The following is a 22,232-nucleotide window of genomic DNA, read 5'->3' on the forward strand; positions in this document are numbered from 1 at the left end:
CGCAGACATGAGGGCTGTGTAACGAATGAAGTGCCTTGTAGACTATTATGGCTGTTTCCTTTTATATTTCACTCTCAGTGGTCTGAAAACTCTTTTACTAAAGTGTACCAATAAATGTGATTACATATTCCAGAGAATCCCTACTAATATATTTCTATAATATGTGATACCTTACTTGTACATTTGTAAGTCACAGCATTTCTTACCTCTTTCCTTCTCTTCTGGGCTGGTGACCTAGATGTCAGGTTCCTTTAAACAACAAGCATCATCAAGCCTTCTCTTCCAGTTCTATAGTAATCTGTGTGGTTATACTGTATTATCCTATGTACAAGTATTTTATAGGTTTGTTGCTTCCTATGTATGAATTCATCTGAAATATCTGATGTTAATTTTATTTTCTCATTTAGGGCCATTAGAGACCATTTCAAGCAACTATAAAGCATTTTTTGCAGCCCAAAAGCATTGTATTTTTTCTCTGGTTGCTTGTCTTCTCTCTTCTGTTCAGCCATTGTTCAGCTTTTGCTCACCGTGGAAGGCCTTATAGTTGTTGATCAGAGATGTCCACCTGATTCAATCCCATGCTCTTGAGGTCCTTCCTTACTTCCTTGAATCATTTATCTGAGACGTTAGGTCTGTTGTCCAATATATTAAAAATCTGCTTCGTTAGTGGGGTTGCATCCATCCTGAACAGATGTCCAGAGAACTTCAGTCATCGTTAACCTTATTGACTCCATCAGCCGTTCATTATCTATGAATAGCTCTTCTCTTCCTCAGAGTTTATACTGTCCATCTGTTATCTTAGGACCCATTATTTTGTGAAGGATCTTGCACTCACACTTCTCTGCTTCTCTCCGTCCAGCCTTTCCTGTCATTGTGAAGGATTTGCATGCATACAGACACTCGGATTTGATCACTGTGTTATAGTGCCTGAGTTTAGCTTTTCTTGAGATTGCCTTTTTCTTGTACAGGACATGAGTCCCACAAAAAGCTGTGGCTATCTTCTCTCACCTGCTGTTGTTAGCTTCTTTCACAATAGTTTTCATCTGCACTATCTCACCAAGATATCTGAAACTGTTCACTTTTTGTTGTTTACCGTACTCTATTTTTAGGTGTTGAAGTGCTGTTCAGATATTGGTTATGTACTTTGTTTTCTTAAAAAAATTTGGAGGCCAGCTTTCTCTGCCTGTTCTTTCAGCATGTTTATTTGTTGTTAGTTATCTAGATAATATTATGGGAATAATCCTGAATACTTTTGTAGCATTCACAAAATAGTAATGGACTGCTGCATTTAACTCAAGCTGACCCCGAAGACTCTGCTCTTACACAAGCATTCTTGGAAGCTGCCAGAATTCTCAGAACAGCAGGAGAAAAGTTGGATTTTGCTCCAGCTCAGAACACTATTCACCGAGGTCAGCGTTGGAGCAGTATACATGCCTATTTACGGCCTGCACTGGGAAGACCCAATTTACATGTACTGCTGGACACCCTGGTGACTAAGGTACAGAATTAATTTTTTGTTTTACTTAATTTTACTATGGGAGGGATATCCACACACAAAATGTAATAATTGAGGATTTCATTTCAAGAGAAAATTCTTTATTTCATGTGGGTACTTTTAGGAGGGTGCATGCCCAACTTTTTTTTTTTTTTTAGCCAGACCTGTATAAATCAGTCAATCACTCACTACTAATCTGCATTTAGAGCAGTTGCCCAGGTGGCAGATTCCCTATCTGTTGTTTTCCTAGCCTTTTCTTAAAAGATTTCAAAGAAATTGGAAATTTATTAAACATCTCTCTTGGTAAGTTATTTCAATCCCTAATTGCCATTTCTATAAATGAATATTTGCCCCAATTTGTCCTCTTAAATTCCAACTTTATCTTCATATTGTGATCTTTCCTACTTTTAAAGACACCACTCAAACTTATTCGTCTACTAATGTCTTTCCACACCATCTCTCCACTGACAGCTCAGAACATACCACTTATAATACCACCCTAGCACACGAGGGCGAAATACTGGCAACCAAGAATGAGTTAGCTGGAAAATTTATAATGTCCTATAACGGACCATTTATGTTGGTATTATAAATTTACTCATTCGGGACAAATATTTCAGATTTCCTATGGGAGTCAACATCTATATCAACCTACCACTTAGTCGAACAGCTCGTCTTCTTTCTCAAAAGTCTTTCCAGCCCAAACTTTGCAACATTTTTGTAATGCTGTAAAAGGCTGTGTGAACATGGAGTTTTTTAATTCACCACGGAAATATTAATAATGTCTTAATGGTCATGAATGTCTCAGGAACATCATAAATAGAGTCAAATCTTGATACAACAATTATAAGAAGAACAATAAATCCCTCTATTATAATTTTTTTTTTCTAGTGGCTTTAAGTCTTACCAACACAGATAGGTATTATGGGGATGATGGGATAGGAAAGGTCTAGGAGTTGGAAGGAAGCGGCCATGGCCTTAATTAAGGTATAGCTTCAGCATTTGCCTGGTTTGAAAATGGGAAAGCATGGAAAACCAACTTCAGGGCTGCCGACAGTGGGATTCAAACCCACTATCTTCCGGATGGAAGCTTACAGCCATGCGCTCCTTACCGCACGGCCAACTTGCCCGGTCTCTATTATAATTAAAAATATCATTCCTGGCATAACTAATTCAATGTAAAATGTCTGCTGATTTCATGGTATCCTCTATTATGATATATCACTATTCAATGATACAGTCTTATAGACCCAACACTTACTTTGCTCTCCCTACTACTATAGTGTTGGGCAAATCATTATGGTTTTCTTTTTTTTGATATTTGCTTTACGTCACACCGACACAGATAGGTCTTACAGCGACGATGGGATTGGAGAGGCCTAGGAGTGGGAAGGAAGCGGCCGTGGCCTTAATTAAGGTACAGCCCCAGCATTTGCCTGGTGTGAAAATGGGAAACCATGGAAAACCATCTTCAGGGCTGCCGACAGTGGGGTTCGAACCTACTATCTCCCGGATACAAGCTCACAGCTGTGTGACCCCAAGCGCACGGCCAACTCGCCCGGTAATCTTTATGTTTGTTTGCTTCCAGACTGATATAGAGATATTTTTGTAGAGGCTCATTTAAACTGACCACTGAACAATTGCTGCTCGCACTAATCTTTTCCCTGCCTCTGTCGTATCACACAGGTGGTTATCATTTTAAGAGGAAGTACAACTAGACAATCATCCTCTATTAACATTAATTCGAGAAAATAATTGAAGGGGTCCAACTCTTTGAAAAATGAATGTATTGGTCAAAGAAAGACAAGGGCCACCAAGGGTGTGAAAATAAAAGACTCCCTAGGCCTCCCAATCTAATACCGTTTGGGTCAGTAAAAAACAGAAGTTAACCCAGGGAGGTTGGACAGGATAGATGAAAGTGAGGAATCTGGCACAGGTAATTGCAAGTAATGACAGGACTCAGCTAAGTGCCCCATGGTTGTCAACCCACGCTCCCAAGTTAAGAGCTTCTGGGGCCCCTTTTAGCTGGCTCTTATATAAGGCAGGGGTACCGTGGATATTATTCTACCTCCACCAATAAGGGTAACATTAGACAGGCTAAGTGATGTACCTTCTAGCCGTTAGTCATTCTCAAGTGCAGTTTTGAGCCTTTAATTGTAATGTGACTGAAAATGTGTATGTGCAATAATACAAGAAAACAAATTAGCTTGCAGCAAAAGATGGCTGAAATTAAGGACATGGATGCTGGATTAAAGCAATTTGAGGAGACTAAATACCACAAATTTTAAAAGTAATCAATGGTAACATTTTTGAAGGGGAGGAAGGACGAAGGCTCCATTGTACTGTCTAGGAATGGCAGATCAACAGTACTATGATACCATTAGAGGAAGTTTAAAAGATTCTGACCATATGCTGATGATGAATGGAAGGTTAAGTTCCAGAAAATCAATCATAAGATAAGCAAAGCAATAACAGTACTGATTGCAATAAACAGTGAGGGACGACCAGCAAACATCCATCCACTGGAAAGTGTGGAAAACTTTACATACTACCAATACAAACTTTACATACGTCGGTAGTGTAATTTCTCAAGACACACTAGCTACAAAAGAGGTGGCAAATAGTCTGCAGAAGAGCTCTCACTTTTACCAGCAAGTATGAATACTCCTCTGGGATCCCCAAATACTAACAAAATCAAAGCTGGTGATGTTTACTTAGAAATTCATTCTGATCTTAATCTATGGTTTTGAAACCTGCACCCTCACTAAGAAGGACTCATTAAGGTCACAGGCATCTGAAATGAAGTTCCTGAGGTCCACAATTTAAAAAAAAACTGGAAAAACTAAGGAATGACATGGTTAAAAACGAAGCTGGGATTGAGACATCATTGTTAGATCGGGTCAGCATGTCCAGACTGAGGTGCTTCGGGCATGTAATGAGGAATTATGTTAACTTGGAAATACATGTGGCATAAAAATGGCTGGTGGGATGACCAAGAACTCACTGGATGAACATCGTAAAGATGAGACATTTGCATCAGGGAAGGACACTGGAGGACGTCATTAACAACAGAATGTATCTCAATAAGACAGAGTGGAAGAGGCTCACCAACAGTACCTGGGAAACTGGAACTGTAAAATGATGATGAAATGAAACATATAGCATGTAAGATACTATTGCATTGCTATCCTGAACCTCCATAGTCACCTTATCTGTATGGCAGAACCCATTCTTTTCAGCATAAACTGAAAAGCTTAATTCAAATTCAATTGACTCAAGGAATTAAAAAAAAAAAATTAACTGCAACCTATGATGATGTAGATGCTGCCACATTAAAATGGTTCCAGGAATAAAGGGCTGAAAGTGATCTCCGTACAGACCATGAAGGCCTTTGGAGGGATGGAAGGTAAGGGCTTCCACTATATGTAACCTCAGTGCTTGATGGGGTAGAGTGGTAGCTCTATGTCTGGCCACCTTTGCCCCCAGGAATTAACCTCTTACTGTAGGCTGAGTAAACCTCAGGACCATATGCACCTCCAGAAGTGGAAATCTCGTTTCTTAAATTTTTCAACTTTCTGATGGGGAATCGAACTCATGGTCTTCCGGGTGAACCGAGCAAACCTTTATCGCCTCAGCCAGGCAGCCCCTAATAAGGGGGAAGTACTATAAGTCAAAACAAGCAATTTCACTTAAATACTTTATTCATGATTTACAAGCAGATGAGGTTTAGAAGAATATTCGTTGTATCCTTGAACACTGAAATCCATTAAATAAGATGTTCCAAAAGCTGAATTATGAAATTGAATTAAATTCTTCTTGGTTGAGTCTGTTTTCATATAAGATAATTTGATTCAAATCAACTTGGTAATCAAATTTCCAGTAAATTTGTTCAAAAATTCATCATCTTTCCTCAAAAGTGTTACTGTGTCCTATTCTGTGTCATTTGGCAAACCTAAAATGTCCTGGGTCAGATTAAATAAATACAATATAAAAACAGAGTGAAATGAGATCTTGCATGTGTCACTCAAGCTAATAGCCAAGGTATTTTCATTTGAAAATCTTCCTGCAGGATTTGTAGGTATCTAAAAATGTGCAGTATTGGTATTTAGAAATACTTCTTTTATAAATATTGATGAAACTACAATAACTTAACTGTAGGTATAGGAAGGAATGAACAAGTTATAAATTAAATCATATGTAGAAAGACAGGAACATGAATAGGAACACATAATAGGATAAACACAGTGACAGGTGAGTGTAGGAAGAGGGAGTAATAGAATGAGGGAAGAAGAGCAGGAGTAAGGAGAAACTGAAGGAACTTACTAGGAAATTGGATTTAGCAAAAACGTTGGCTTAAGAATAACATGATGGCAAACATAATGACAACCATATGAATTTTAGGGAACAGTGAAAGAATATACACAGATACTTTAAGGCAGAAACAGGTTCAAGAAAGGACATTCCAGGGATCATTAAGGAACAAGAGGAGTGTATTTGTGAGGACTTAGAGAAGGCAGAAGTATTCAGTCAACAGTATTTAAAGGTAGTTGTATATAAGAACAATGTTTAAGGAGAGGCAGTGACTATTATCATTTAGGGATCCTTGAAGCGGGCTGGTTAGTATTTGAGTGGACGATATGCCTCCATTGAACTCTATCATTATAGACTTCTTCTCCTTTAATATCTTGTAATGTCGTTTCTCTTGTTAGAATATCTTAATATGGTCTAGCCACTTTCTTCCGGGATGTCCTACAGGTCTCTTTCCAGGTACCTTCCTTTCAAGTACTGTCTGGGAATACATGTCTCCGGCATCCTTTGTACATGACCAGACCATTTCAGTCTTGCAATGCGTAGTCTTTCTTCCATTGTTGTTAAGGTCACCAGCATATCCCTTCTAATACAGTCGTTTCTGATTCTGTATCTTCTCGTCTACTATATAGCAGATCTCAAAACTTTAATTTCACATGCCTGTAATTTTTTGATGTCTCTCTTGAATAAGACACAACTCTCTAAGCCGTATGTCATGACTGGCAGAAGTACCATATGGTTGATAAAGCAGGCATGAGGCAGTTTCTAAAAAGTAATTATGATCGGTGGCAAACGGTAAATAAAAATGTAAACAGACTCTGGGATGAGTTTAAAGAAATTGTTGAGGAATGCGAAAACAGGTTTGTACCTTTAAGGGAGGTAAGGAATGGTAAAGACACACCTTATTATAGTAGAGAAATAAAGAGACTAAGAAGGAGGTGCAGATTGGAAAGAAATAGAGTTAGAAATGGCTGTGGAAGTAAGGAGAAATTGAAGGAACTTACTAGAAAATTGAATCTAGCAAAGAAGGCAGCTAAGGATAACATGATGGCAAGCATAATTGGCAGTCATACAAATTTTAGTGAAAAATGGAAGGGTATGTATAGGTATTTTAAGGCAGAAACAGGTTCCAAGAAGGACATTCCAGGAATAATTAATGAACAAGGGGAGTGTGTATGTGAGGATCTTCAAAAGGCAGAAGTATTCAGTCAGCAGTATGTAAAGATTGTTGGTTACAAGGATAATGTCCAGATAGAGGAGGAGACTGAGGCTAAAGAAGTAATAAAATTTACATATGATAACAATGACATTTACAATAAGATACAAAAGTTGAAAACTAGAAAAGCAGCTGGAATTGATAAGATTTCTGGGGATATACTAAAGACAATGGGTTGGGATATAGTACCATATCTGAAGTACTTATTTGATTATTGTTTGGTCGGAGGAGCTATACCAGATGAATGGAGAGTTGCTATAGCTCCTGTGTATAAAGGAAAGGGTGATAGACATAAAGCTGAAAATTACAGGCCAGTAAGTTTGACATGCATTGTATGTAAGCTTTGGGAAGGCATTCTTTCTGATTATATTAGACATGTTTGTGAAATTAATAACTGGTTCGATAGAAGGCAGTTCGGTTTTAGGAAAGGTTATTCCACTGAAGCTCAACTTGTAAGATTCCAGCAAGATATAGCAGATATCTTGGATTCAGGAGTTCAAATGGACTGTATCGCGATTGACCTGTCTAAAGCATTTGATAGGGTGGATCATGGGAGACTACTGGCAAAAATGAGTGCAATTGGACTAGACAAAAGAGTGACTGAATGTGTTGCTATATTTCTAGAAAATAGATCTCAGAGAATTAGAGTAGGTGAAGCTTTATCTGACCCTGTAATAATTAAGAGGGGAATTCCTCAAGGCAGTACTATCGGACCTTTATGTTTTCTTATATATATAAATGATATGAGTAAAGGAGTGGAATCGGAGGTAAGGCTTTTTGCGGATGATGTTATTCTCTATAGAGTGATAAATAAGTTACAAGATTGTGAGCAACTACAACGTGACCTCGAAAATGTTGTGAGATGGACAGCAGGCAATGGTATGTTGATAAACAGGATTAAAAGTCAGGTTGTGAGATTCACAAATAAGAAAAGTCCTCTCAGTTTTAATTACTGCGTTGATGGGGTGAAAGTTCCCTTTGGGGATCATTGTAAGTATCTAGGTGTTAATATAAGGAAATATCTTCTTTGGGGTAATCACATAAATGGGGTTGTAAATAAAGGTTACAGAGCTCTACACATGGTTATGAGGGTGTTTAGGGGTTGTAGTAAGGATGTAAAGGAGAGGGCATATAAGTCTCTGGTAAGACCCCAACTAGAGTATGGTTCCAGTGTATGGGATCCTCACCAAGATTACCTGATTCAAGAACTGGAAAAAATCCAAAGAAAAGCAGCTCGATTTGTTCTGGGTGATTTCCGACAAAAGAGTAGCGTTACAAAAATGTTGCATAGTTTGGGATGGGAAGAATTGAGAGAAAGAAGGAGAGCTGCTCGACTAAGTGGTATGTTCCAAGCTGTCAGCGGAGAGATGGCGTGGAATGACATTAGTAGATGAATAAGTTTGAGTGGCGTTTATAAATGTAGGAAAGATCACAATATGAAGATAAAGTTGGAATTCAAGAGGACAAACTGGGGCAAATATTCATTTATAGGAAGGGAAGTTAGGGATTGGAATAACTTACCAAGGGAGATGTTCAATAAGTTTCCAATTTCTTTGAAATCATTTAGAAAAAGGCTAGGAAAACAACAGATAGGGAATCTGCCACCTGGGTGACTGCCCTAAATGCAGATCAGGATTGATTGATTGATTGATTGATTGATTGATTGATTGATTGATTGATTGATTTCAACATTGTCCATTTAACTCTTATGGGAACTGTATTATCCCACAATAAATTCCACATTTGGTAGAAGGAAGTAGAGCCCTGCGACACTATTTTGGACTTCTAGCTTAGCACTCCCATGATTTGAGATGGCGCTTCCAAGATAACCAAAACTTTCCATACATTCGATCCTTTCTTCAAGTTTTAAGAAACACCGCGCAGATGTTCTGTTCATTTTCATTGCCACTGTTTTCTGCTTACTAACAGTTAATTTAAACTCATTAAACTTGTTGCACAAACAATCCAACTTCCTCTTCACCTCTTGCTCTGTCTCTCCCCAAATAGCAACATCATCTGCATTTCCTACATCTGATTTCCTTAATATTAACATCACGAGAGAAATGAAAAGAAGTGGAAAGAGTACTCTGCCGTACTGAACTAATATTAGTGAGTTACTGAAATTTACTTTTGAAGCCCGCCTGGTGGCCATGATTGTTAAGGCGCTGAAGTCTGAACGGTCTGACACCGAGGTTAGCCGGTTTGAGTCCCGTTGGTTGAAAAAAATTTCACCATCAGAATGTTGGCCGGCAGGGTAGGGGAGGTGGTGGTATACAATTTCTAATCACTAGATTGCATGCCAAAAGCCTGGATTAAATTCCAGACCTCTCTGCAGTGCTCATATGGAGTGAGGGCATATGATGCTGTTGATGGTGATTCGTCCGTCGGATGGAGATGTTAAGTCTTGAGCAGACCCCTCAGTGCTATTCAACAGGAGTAGGCTATGTGCCGACACCGGGTTTCACCCTCTCCCATATCACATCATTAATTTCATCTCATTAACTCCTCTGATGAGGTTGACGTCAGGAAGGGCATCCGGTCATAAAAACCTGCCATGACTGATTCATCTCACCTCATATCCGACCCCGTAGGGAAACGGGACAAGCATTGGACAGACAAAACTGAAATTTACTTTTGATAAAAAGGCTTTTATAAAAAGATACAAAAGTTGAAAGTCACTTAGTCAGGGGCTAGATATTTCCCACACTATCATCAACAGCCACAGTATATTACAATTTTTCAATAATTAAATACTCTTTGTACTTATATTGTTTCCAGGTTCTGATAAAGCAGAACACAACTATCGGAGTTGAGATTCAAAGTCCTGATGGTCATAAACAATCCATCCATGCTTATCGAGAAGTAATCCTGAGCGCTGGTGCTATCAACACACCACAAATACTGATGCTGTCAGGAATTGGGCCTTGGCAGCAACTGGAACAATATGGAGTATGTATAGTTTTTATCTGTTATACCACACTTAACGAATTACCATATTTAAATTAAATTTATGTCATCTGATGGCTCTACAAGAAGAATAAATATTGTAGCCATCAACTGTTGGTCCAACAGAGTAATGCTTTGAGACCAACTGAATCATCTGATTGCAAAACTGGCCGTCTCCAAAAAATGTGTAAATCAGTTTCTTTTTCTTGATATGTTCATCTTGCAACATTTCATAACATGACAATGGTTTTAATTGCAAAAATGGCATTTCTGTAGCTTATTTTGCATTGGAAAAAAATTGAGTTTAGTTGCAGATCTAGCTATCTCCATGTTTCTTTTAGTTATTAAACCTTGCTTGAAAGAGAACTGTTAATTATTTTATTTGTTCATATACTGGAACTGAAGATATCCATATTTCAAATAATTATTAACACTTTGAAGACAAGCGACGTGAGCTGCACGTCAGTGGTAATGTTCCGTGGAGGACGAGCGACACCATACGGCGTTGAGTTCTATTGCTTACATATCCGCTTCAACGTACTACGAACACTAGCAGAGTGCTGGAGCACATTCCACAGTGCTTGTAGTTCATTAAAAATACCAGATAGCAGCACATAATCAAAACCTAATTCTATTATGATACTAAGTTTGTACTACCCAGACAGCTTCATAGCCTCATGGTCTTGTGCGGCCAATGACTAGAGCCAATTTCCACAATTAATGTTGTTTTTTTTCATTTTCAGTGATTAGTATGTATGTTGTGTTTCATAAATGTATCATGGTGTGTGTATACATAACTTTTCATGTTTTTAATATGCATTGTAAAAAATTAAAAAATTGAAAATATAACTTTTTAAAAACTTATTCATAAAAATTACTGGTTTTTCTCCAATTTTGAAAAACAAGGTATGCAGGAATAGGTCAAACATTGCTGAATCCAAAATAGGTTTGTGACTGTAAGTAAGGTAATCAGTTATTTTTGTATAAAAATGTAAAAAAGCACTAAAATGCTCAGTCCACAGTGTAAGATCTAACTTTACCTCCTCAGTCTTCAATGTGTTAACCCATTCCAGTCTGGGCCTTAATATCCCTAACAAACGTTCTGGACTGGGCATTTTTAAGGATTTTTAAAACATTATATCTCTGTACCTGTAGGAGATATTTGCATGATTTTTTTCTTTGTGCTTGTTTGAGCATGTAATTTTGAAAAATGCTGTTTGTATCATGTCAACTATCACATGAGATTTTAAAATTGTTTATATATTATATCATGTTTTGCGAATGGAGGAAAGGTCTGACTGATAACTAAGCAAGTACAGTTTTCTGAAATACTGTTATATTCACCCTATTTTGCTAATACAAAATGTGCATTGCAATTACAAAACAACAATAATGAGTACGGTATAAAAATAATAATTTTTCAATAATAATAGTAATAATTACAATAATGAAAATGGGAGCTCTTACAAAATTTTATTTTTAAGTGATAAATTTTGTCAAAAGTTACTCAAATGTAAAATTATTGTTCCATTTACCACAAAAGACTTATGAGAAAGAGAAAATACAGTCTTCTAAACAGACTTTACTAATATGTAGATAATCTTACGTATTCACGCAAATATGAAATACGCGGGAACATGCGCTAGGCCGCAAAACGAACTCCAATCATAATGAAATGTAAGAAGTTGTTTCGAATTCATATGTCAATAATATGTTCATTTGTGCATAAACTTATAATATATCATAAAATATCGAAAATATCACTTTCGTCAAGCACATGTTTACCGCGAGAAGCCATGTCTTAGAGCTCACTGAGTGACAACGTCTACTGACGCATGCTGTTCGAAAATATCATAAATTCTCTGACTTAGACATATAATACTGCCATCTGCTTAAATACTTTCATAACTAATACATGAAGAAACACGATGTAACCACCAGAATGCGTGCATAGTTCGTTCTCGATTTTTAGTGAATTGTCAAACCTTACAACGGGTTATGCTCGCAGTTAGACTGGAAAGAGTTAATAAAATAGGGGCTGCCTAGCCAAGACAGTAAAGGCGTGCTTGGTTCACCTGGAAGGATGTGGGTTTGATTCCGCGTAAGGAAGACGAAAATTTAAGAAAGAAGATTTCCGATTATGGAACGTCACCTGGTCTTGAGATACACTCAGCCTACACCAAAAATGAGTACCAGGTTAATTCCTTGGGGTAAAGGCAGCTGGATTTAGAGTTTACCACTCTATCCCACTTAGTGCCGCGATTACGGATACCTTTACCCTCCACTTCTCCAAAGGCCTTTGTGGCCTATATGGAAAGAGCTTTCCTTTGCGTTGTTTACATTAATAAAATGCTAATCATTTTCAATGTTTACAAATACACACAGACATACATATATTATCATTATAGACTGTTATGCCTTTCAGCGTTCAGTCTGCAAGCCTCTGTGAATTTACTAAACGTCGCCACAATCTTCGATTTACAACTAGTGTTGTGGCCTCATTTAGTTCTCTACCTCTTATCTTTAAATTGTTAGAAACTGAGTCTAACCATCGGCGCCTTGGTCTACCTCTACTTCTCTTACCATCCATAGCAGAGTCCGTTATTCTCCTAGGTAACCTATCCTCCTCCGTTCGCCTCAGATTACCCCACCACCGAAGCCGGTTTATGCGTACAGCTTCATCCATCGAGTTCATTCCTAAATTAGCCTTTATCTCCTCATTCCGAGTACCCTCCTGCAATTGTTCCCACCTGTTTGTACCAGCAATCATTCTTGCTACTTTCATGTCTGTTACTTCTAACTTATGAATAAGATATCCTGAGTCCACCCATCTTTCGCTCCCGTAAAGCAAAGTTGGTCTCTAAACAGACCGATGTAAAGATAGTTTCGTCTGGGAGCCGACTTCCTTCTTACAGAATACTGCTGACCGCAACTGCGAGCTCACTGCATTAGCTTTACGACACCTTGATTCAGTCTCACTTACTATATTACCATCCTGGGAGAACACACAACCTAAATACTTGAAATTATCGACCTGTTCTAGCTTTGTATCACCAATCTGACATTAAATTCTGTTGAATTTCATACATCTTTAGTTTTCAAAAGGCTAATTTTCATACCATACTCATTGCATCTATTTTCAAGTTCCAAGATATTAGACTGCAAGCTTTCGGCACAATCTGCCATTAAGACCAAGTCGTCAGCATAGGCCAGACTGCTTACTACATTTCCACCTAACTGAATCCCTCCCTGCCATTTCATACCTTTCAGCAGATGATCCATGTAAACTACGAACAGCAAAGGTGAAAGATTACAGCCTTGTCTAACCCCTGTAAGTACCCTGAACCAAGAACTCATTCTGCCATCAATTCTCACCGAAGCCCAATTGTCGAACATAAATGCCTTTGATTGATTTTAATAATCTACCTTTAATTCCATAGGCCCCCAGTATAGCGAACATCTTTTCCCTCGGTACCCTGTCATATGCTTTCTCTAGATCTACGAAACGTAAACACAACTGCCTATTCCTCTCGTAGCATTTTTCAATTATCTGGTGCATACTGAAAATCTGATCCTGACAGCCTCTCTGTGGTCTGAAACTACATTGGTTTTCATCCAACTTCCTCTCAACGACTTTACAGATATTTAACACTAGGATTACCAAACATTCTTTCTACCTACTTTTACCGAAGCGGTCATTTTGACCGATAGTGGCAGGTATTCGTTTCTTGAGGATATTGATCTCTGAAAAAGGTTCAAATTTAGCATAAAACATCATAGACCATAATTTAATTATTATCGTGCATGACTTATAAACATTATTATAAATAAATAAATAAATAAATAAATAAATAAATAAATAAATAAATAAATAAATAAATAAATAAATAAATAAATAAACAAACAAACAAACAAATAAATAAATACACTAGTAAGGCAGAATGTTCTTCTTACACACTTTACCTTACATTGTATACATATCTGCATGAATGTCACTTTCTGCTTTTCAACTTATTTGTCACACTGAACACACACACACACCTTGCTTGGTCACCTTTGAAGTGAACTTAACAACAGATCAGTTGTTTTATAGATTGCACACCTTTCAATTATCTTGTTCCCTTTGCACACTTCTTCCCTGATTGATGAAAAACTCAGCAAGACGAAATACTACGTGTTCACTTAGGGTCTGATCGGTGGGTCGCGTTTCATCTTTTCCTAGATAGAAAAACCGTTTACAACATACTTAACGTCCACATCCACAGCCAACCAAAATTTCATACCAAACTTTTCTGGTTTATTGGCCATATACTGCATAAATGGGCATCTAGCATTCGATGGAAAGAGCTGTTCATCCACGGTAATGTTCTCACTTGGTCTGAAGCAAATAGTAAAATTAGATATAAATTTGTCCCGCACAACAGGTACTAGCGCCAATCTATCAATTTTCAGGTGATCCCTGCTGGTAGATTTGTCATCGAATCGAAGAAACCTCATGATATCCAGGAAACGGTTTCGTGCCACAGTTTGGGAGAAAATTTCAGGACGTCACTTCTGTGACCACAGATCGAGAACGTTCGTGTCAGCTCCATACGTTCCGCGTGCGTATAAAATACCGATGACAGCGTCCATTTCTTCCAAAGAAAGTGTCCGTTCAGGATTGTTCAGAACTTTGCGGGCTCCAACCTCAGTATATCATTCGATGTGGCGCTGCTTGGATTCATCAATAAAAAGACGACAAGCTGTAGCGGCACAAGTTCCTTCAATGTGGAGTTTTGTATGTCCTGTGGAACATCTGACTTCCCTCAGTATATTTTACTGTCCTCAACGGTCTGGCAGGCTTTGTAGATCGACAAGAGTCCGCACTGTTCCATCCAAAGCGACTTCTTCCTCGCTGACCGTCATATGTTGACCACGCCCATATGTTGACATACCACAGCATATGCTCGGCCTTCTGTAGTTGATATCATGCTCCTTGCTAGTAATTTCATTATCTTACTTAGTGGTTCCTTCACCTGAAAAATTTAATACCAAACTTACTTACACTGTGCACAGAATTACCTAAATACAAAATGTCTAACTTTGCTAGTGTGCGTGCATCGCCATTTGGCGGGTAGTTCCCTAACCTTTGAGGTCGAAGGCTGCTGTGTGATTTCATGTTCACATGGAAATTCTGCAGGCTCAACGCAACTAGAATCACTATCCGAACTCTTTCCGTTTGTCAAGTTATACCGGTCTTCGCAATTATCGAGGTCTAAATCAGTTTCAGCTTCATCGCTTGATTGTGATGGGGAAATTATATGCTTATGCTTCAGAATTTCGGCATCCATTTGCAGACTACACGAGAACATGCTTCTTCGGGAGAATTACAATCGGGAAATCTAGTTTGAATGTTTGTAATGAGTGAACACGACGATTGAGACTGCTCGTTATGATTGCACACCTTTCATTACTGAACAAATACTGACTATATTTTCCTGTCAGTGTATTTGTATCATGTTTGAAAAGAGCCATCGGCTGTCCCATCGCAGCACAACAATAAGTTCTATCCTGTACTATGGTAATAAAGTACACCGTAACAGCTTGTTAGAGTGATATCCCGTTCTAAATGAATGCCACATAAGTCTGATGGGGTAGCTACTGCAATACCGGTCAAAATGACCGCCCAGTAAAAGTAGGTATATGACCTCATAGCATTAACTAGAAAGGAGTTACGGCTTTTTAAAGCTATGTGCCGAAAAGTACACTAAATATCGTTAAAAGCCACCGAAGGGTTTGTATGTTCTAACCGTATAACGAGAGTGATAGAGAAAACAAACCTGAAAACGGTCATTTTGACAGCTGCGGTAAACCTAGTGTTAAGCTAATTATAGTAATTATAGTAATTATAGTAATCAGTTTGTTTAGTTGATGTACTTTTTGTCTTGCCTGATAACTAGGTTTGCTTGGAAATGACTAGTTTTGTGATTATACAAAAATCTCAGCTTGGTGCCCAGAAGGTTATGAATTTTCCTGTCTTAAACATATATTACATTCAGAGTATCTTCTGTTGTGATCTAAAATATATATACATTTAAAAAAAATACTTACATTGCTGTTATTCTGAATGAGCAATATCTATCTGAATACTTCATTATACATTAATACAAATGATAAAAATTTGGTAACAGAAGCACCATCAGTAAATTCAAATTTGAAGACCATTGAGATTATACTTTTTCTTTCTTTTTTTAAACAAGTATATACATAGACATCACTAATATTTCACTGATTATCTTACATTACTACCTCTATTTCAATACATTAATTGATTTTCCAAATTAATTTAATATTACTGATCAGTAAGAATTTCAGGAGATTTCAATAGTCCCATACCAGTACTGTAGTTGTGTTACCTCATCACTAGGGCCCGGTTTCATATGCACTAAAATCTCTAAAAATATGCATGCACATATGCAATGAAAATGTTGATAATATGCATACAAATATAACACTAAAAATAAAACAAAATACACTTACCAAATGCATTATTTAATTTTAACTCAGTGTTAAATTGATCAACATGTTTCATCCCTTTTTCACTGTTTTCAGGAGTCAATGACTTTCCGTTGTCAGACAGAATTAATTTATACACTGAAAATGATCGTTCTACGTCGACGGATGTAACTGGGCAATACTTGTATACTGACACTGCCTGCTCGGAACATTCTTCTGGCAAAGACTGTCTGATTCCACTTATGTAGTTCCTTATGGATTGAATCTTCTTCAGTCCTGGGTTTGAGTCCAACACCACACTGAGTTTCCTTTCAACATTTTCTCCAGTTTCACTAGGGAAACCATTTAAAGAACTAATGGTGTTTTGAATTAATTGAAGGGATTTGTGTAGTAATGCAACACGAGTTTCTAGACCCTTAATCACCTTTGAAAGTGACGAATAATGCAAGCTGAGGAAACTGATATCTTTATATACAGTTTCAGATTCAAATGCGCATTTTGTTTCAAAAACACACCCAGTATGACTATTATCAATACTTTTAACTACATCTTTCACTTGATTAAAGTTCATTAGATTTTTCATTTCATTCAGAAATCTTAGATAATTGATCACACATAAGATAAAATTATATCTGTATATGCACTAATGTTCAAAATATGTATTTGCACATGTGCATATGCAATTTTTTAAATCTGGGCCCAACTCATCACAAGTTAACTCATTTCCGAGCCTTGTGACCCCATTAACTAAGCTTCTCCATCCTGGGTGGTTTTCATTTCTTCGTAAATTCTGCTGAAGGGGTAAACCAGTGAGTCTCACACATAGTAAAAGCCTCTTAACTTGGTTGATCCATCTGCATGCTCTCTCTCTCTTTTTTTCCTACAATTGGCTTTATGTCGCACTGCACAGATAGGTCTGAGGGCAATGATGGGACAGGAAAGGGCTAGGAGTGGGAAGGAAGCGGCCATGGCCTTAGTTAAAGTACAGCCCCGGCATTCGCCTGGTGTGAAAATAGGAAACCATGGAAAACCATCTTTAGGGCTGCCGACAGTGGGGTTCGAACCCACTATGTCTTGAATGCAAGCTCACAGCTGCACGTCCCTAACCACATGGCCAACTTGTTTGGTCTGCATGTTCTCCTCACCATGGCCTTGCACCTTTGATCTTCTCTTGTATGATGCATGTTTCAAGGCATTTTCCTTCTCTTCTTTTGAAGTGCTCAAAGAACTGGAGGATTTTATGATTAATGCAGGAAGAAAGATGTTAAGTTGCTTCATGATGGACACATTGACACTTCTTTATTTTGTTCATTGCATTGTATAACTATGACTGTACATATTGTAATTTTTAAGATAAGGTAAGAAATTGTCCCTATTGTCACTCATGATGAGAATGAGAGAAGAATGAGCGCCAAGAAAGCTTTTTTCAGAGAAGAGGAAAGAGACCATGAGGAAGACCCCAAAAGAGGTGGACAGATTCAGTGTGGGAGTGCATAGAGAAGAGGGGAGGAAAACCAGAAGATGTACTTATAGAAGGAGAAGAGTGGTGGAGAGACAGGCAGCAATGGAAGTGGCTACTGCCACTTTCTTGGATAAATATTTGTGCCTCTTACAAATTTCTACAGGTACAATAAAACCTCATTTATCTGGACTAACCGGGACCTAAGGAAATCCGGACACTAAAAAATCTGGATAATCCAGGTTTTATGGGTAATAAGAAAACAAAATCCTTAAATAAGCAGACCTACCATTTATGACAATAAAAGAAACTATGTTTTGTAACAAATTTATGTACATAGTATTGTTTACAAGACATTCATCATCATCATCATCATCATCATCATCATCATCATCATCATCATCATCATCATCATCATCATCATCATCTTCATTTCCCGTTTCCAGCTTCCCAGGTTGGGTTGTGAATCAAGGACTTCCATTGCTGCCTGTCTCCTCACCACACTTCTCCTTCTATAAGTACATCTTCTGATCTTCCTCCCCTCTTCTCTATGCACTTCCACACTGAATCCGTCCACCTCTTTTGGGGTCTTCCTCGTGGTCTCTTTCCTGTTCTCTGAAAAAAGCTTTTTTTGGCACTCTCTCTTCTCTCATTCTCATCATATGCCCATACCACTTTACCTTTGTTGTTTCTATCCTGTCTTGAAGTTTCAAGATTCCTGTCTTTTTCCTTATCTCTTCATTTCTAATTCTATCCTTTCTGGTCTTGCCCTCGATACCTCTTAGGAATTTCATCTCCGCTGCCTGTATTCTACTCTCCTCTCATTTTGTTGTAGTCCACGATCCAGCTGCATAGGTTAGTATGGGTTTGTAATAGGTTGAATATAATACTTTCTTACATTTCTTGGGGACATCTTGGTTCCACAAAATACCCCTTACACTCTGGTAGAAGCTGTTTGCTTTTTGTATTCTTTTTCCAATTTCCTGGGTAATCTTTCCATCTTCTGTGATCACACTTCCCAAGTGTTTGAAACTTTTAACCACTTCCAGAATTTTACCATTCAGTTTTATCTTTCCTCTTCCTTCCTTCATTCCTTCCCCTTATCATCACTATTGTTTTACTTTTCTCTGTGCTTACTTTATCCCAAATTTTTCTATATCTTGATTCCATATGTCTACTTGTTTTTGCACTTCCATTTCATCCTCACCCCATATCACGATATCATGTGCAAACAACATGGCTTTTGTTGCCTCTCTTCCCAATCTCTGTTTAATGTTCTTATGAATTTCATCCATGACTATGATGAATAGTATAGGGAATAGTACACTTCCCTTTTGGAGACCAGTTTCAACTTTAAACCATTTTGTTTTTCCTATACTAGTCTTCACACTACTAACACAATTTTTGTGCATAGCTTTTATCATTTGCATTTCCACACTGTTAACTTGTTTTTTCCTTAATTTGTCCCATACCAACTGTCTGGGCACACTGTCATAAGCCTTCTCAATGTCAATAAATGTCATCACTATTTCTTTTCCAAACTCCCATCTTTTCTCCATCATATGTCTTAATGTAAAGATCAGGTCAAATACTGATCTGTCTTTCCTAAAACCATACTGTTCTTCTTCCATTTCTCCTTCTAGCTTCCTCCTCAGTCTTCCTTCCAATACTCTCTCAAATATCTGAGCTACATGGGCAATAAGGCTGATCCCTCTGTAGTTATTGCATTCCTTTTTATCACCTTTTTTAAATATCAGGATAATTAAACCCTTTCCCCACTCTTCTGGGATCTCTTTCTTCCTCCAGATTATTCTAAATAATCTATACAGCCATGGTAGCCCTATTGGTCCTGCTGCTTTTATCATTTCCGTAGTTACCTCATCCATTCCTGCTGCTTTACCTCTCTTCATCTTTTGTATGGCTTGCTCTGTTTCTAACATCGATATCTCCTCTCCTTGTTCTTCTTCTTTCCCCATTGTTTCTCCTTGCTCCTTCTCATCTACCAGGTCACTGTATTTAATATTTAGCAATTCTGAGAAATATTCTTCCCATCTTTTTAGTTATTTATTTATCGTATGGTATATATATATATATACAGAAACAGGAAAGCAAGTACATTATATTTTAATGTCCAAAGTTGTTATCCATTCTAGAACCTCTGTATTGGCCTCTAGAAAATCAAACCAATCTCCAGGGTAGGCTCTTCTGCTACACTCCTTTACAATGTGTTCGATGGTTTGAAAAGGAGCACCACAGTCACACTCAGGGGATTGTATACAGGGATGCAGCACAGACACCATGACCACATCGAATCCTATTAAGGATGGTCCAAGTTCTTCTTGGGAGATCAGACCTCGAATTAGGTGGGAAGAAAGGCCAGAGATGTTCACCTGTTTTTGAGATCCATTCTTCTTTTAATTGGGCATAGGGGTTGAAATTGTCTTCTGTGAGCTTCTGAGCAAACTTAACTGGCGGATGACTAGATTTCAATCGGTTCTTCTGAAGGTCAGGAATATTGAAGTGGATGGGCAAGTCAGAGTTCTCATTTGTCTTGGAGTATTCTCTCAACAGTGCTTGTGCTCTACAGAATGAAGGAGGCATGACGTTGCTCAAGACAGGTAGCCAGTGGGTAGGAGTTGATCTTATTACGCCTGAAATAATCCTCATTGTGTTGTTGAGTTGAGTGTTCACAAGTTTCACATGGCAGCTGTTGATCCACACAGGAGCACAATATTCTGCTGCAGAGAAAACTAAACCAAGGGCAGAACATCTCAAGGTAGTTGCAGAAGCACCCCAGGTTGTACCACACAACTTCTGCAGAATGTTGTTACGACTCCTAATCTTTGCTGCTGTATTTACTAGATGTTGCCTGAAGGAGAGTGTATGTCATTTCTTTGCATCAATATCTGCCATTTCAGTTTTTACAAAGTTTGTATCTTCCCTATTTTGTAAACTATTCTTCACCAAACCATACAAAACCTTTTAAATTCCCTTTATATCCTCCTGCAAAATTTCTGTGAAATAACTCAGACCAACGGCGTCCTATAGGGAGACCCATTAAGCCTCCTACTATTTAATGTCACACCATACGATGTTGTACAGATGATTAGACAAGAGACGGAAGATATAAAAATCTAGATATATGCGGACGACATGGTCATTCGATCGAATTCCACCTACAACCTCCAAAGAGCCATAAACCAACTTGAGAAGTGGGCACAGGAAAACAAAATGGAAATTAACACCGAGAAAACTGTACAGATGACATTCCGCAACGGAGGCCGAGAAGCTGCGGAGGACAGGATATATCTAGGACCGAAACCTCTTGTGACAGTCAACAGCTTCAAATACCTGGGAGTGACTCTGCAAACCACCGTCAGATCTTTCAGAATACACATGAAATCCCGTGCAGCATCTGCCACAAAAGCAATTTTTGACATCAAAAAATTATCCAGATTATCATTAACAACCGCTATGGCCTTATTCAACGCAAAAATAGTTCCCATCGCAACATACCGAATAGATATTATTTGGGATAAGTTGTCTAAAAGATCTAATGACTTTGGAAGCAGTTAAATCAAGATTCTTGAAAACCGCTCTAGGTGTTTCGAAACACACAAAGTCGAGGCTAGTATACGAGCTCGCGAGAGAACCATTCTTTATAGAAGAGCTGCGTATGAGACTCCTATCTATCGACAGCTTGAATAAACTGCTCCTCAAAAGACAAAAGAAACGAAGAGAAATCTGGCTGGACTTTTATACTACAGAAGCCATGGTAAATAGATCCTGGGCCAACATGAATCAAGACCTGTGACACCTGGTGACCTCAATAGCTGTGCATGGGTACCATCACAAAGTATGCAAGAACAAGCGTTTTCACGATCCCGGGAATAACTGTATATGTGAGTTGTGCGATCAACCTTGTGATCATTACCACATTACTGCTTGTAAAAAAGAGTAATACCCCTGATAGACTATTGTGCTTAATTAAAATGTGTACAATCAAAATGCGGGGTAAAATATCACCAAAACTTATGTAACTTATGTAACATATATACATAACTTGTGTGCATTTCTTAATAATAAATTTCTGTGAAACTTTCCCAGCTCTTCTGTTTCTCTTCTTGTACTATTTTCTTACATACCTTTTTGACTTCCTTATATTTCTGCCAATTCTCTGTACTATTGCTGCCTATCCACTTCCTCCAAGCCGTTTGTTTCTCTTTAACTGCTTCCTTTACTCTGCTGTTCCACCAAGGAGTCTCCTTTTCCCTTTTCCTCCCTGATAGTCTGCCACAGGTGTTTACTGCACA

At 38.1% G+C, this 22,232-nt stretch overlaps 1 protein-coding gene across 1 annotated transcript in view; it reads left to right on the forward strand.

Moving 5' to 3' along the window:
- LOC136880907 (neither inactivation nor afterpotential protein G) overlaps positions 1-22,232 on the forward strand; it is a 63,285-nt gene that overhangs the window by 108 nt on the left and 40,945 nt on the right. Inside the window, exons 2-3 of the mRNA XM_067153436.2 lie at positions 1,259-1,498; positions 9,798-9,968. Coding sequence (XP_067009537.2) covers positions 1,259-1,498; positions 9,798-9,968 — 411 coding nt within the window. The remainder of the gene's footprint in view (positions 1-1,258; positions 1,499-9,797; positions 9,969-22,232) is intronic.

The sequence above is a fragment of the Anabrus simplex genome, chromosome 9, assembly GCF_040414725.1.
Source record: "Anabrus simplex isolate iqAnaSimp1 chromosome 9, ASM4041472v1, whole genome shotgun sequence".
Classification (NCBI taxonomy): Eukaryota; Metazoa; Arthropoda; class Insecta; order Orthoptera; family Tettigoniidae; genus Anabrus; species Anabrus simplex.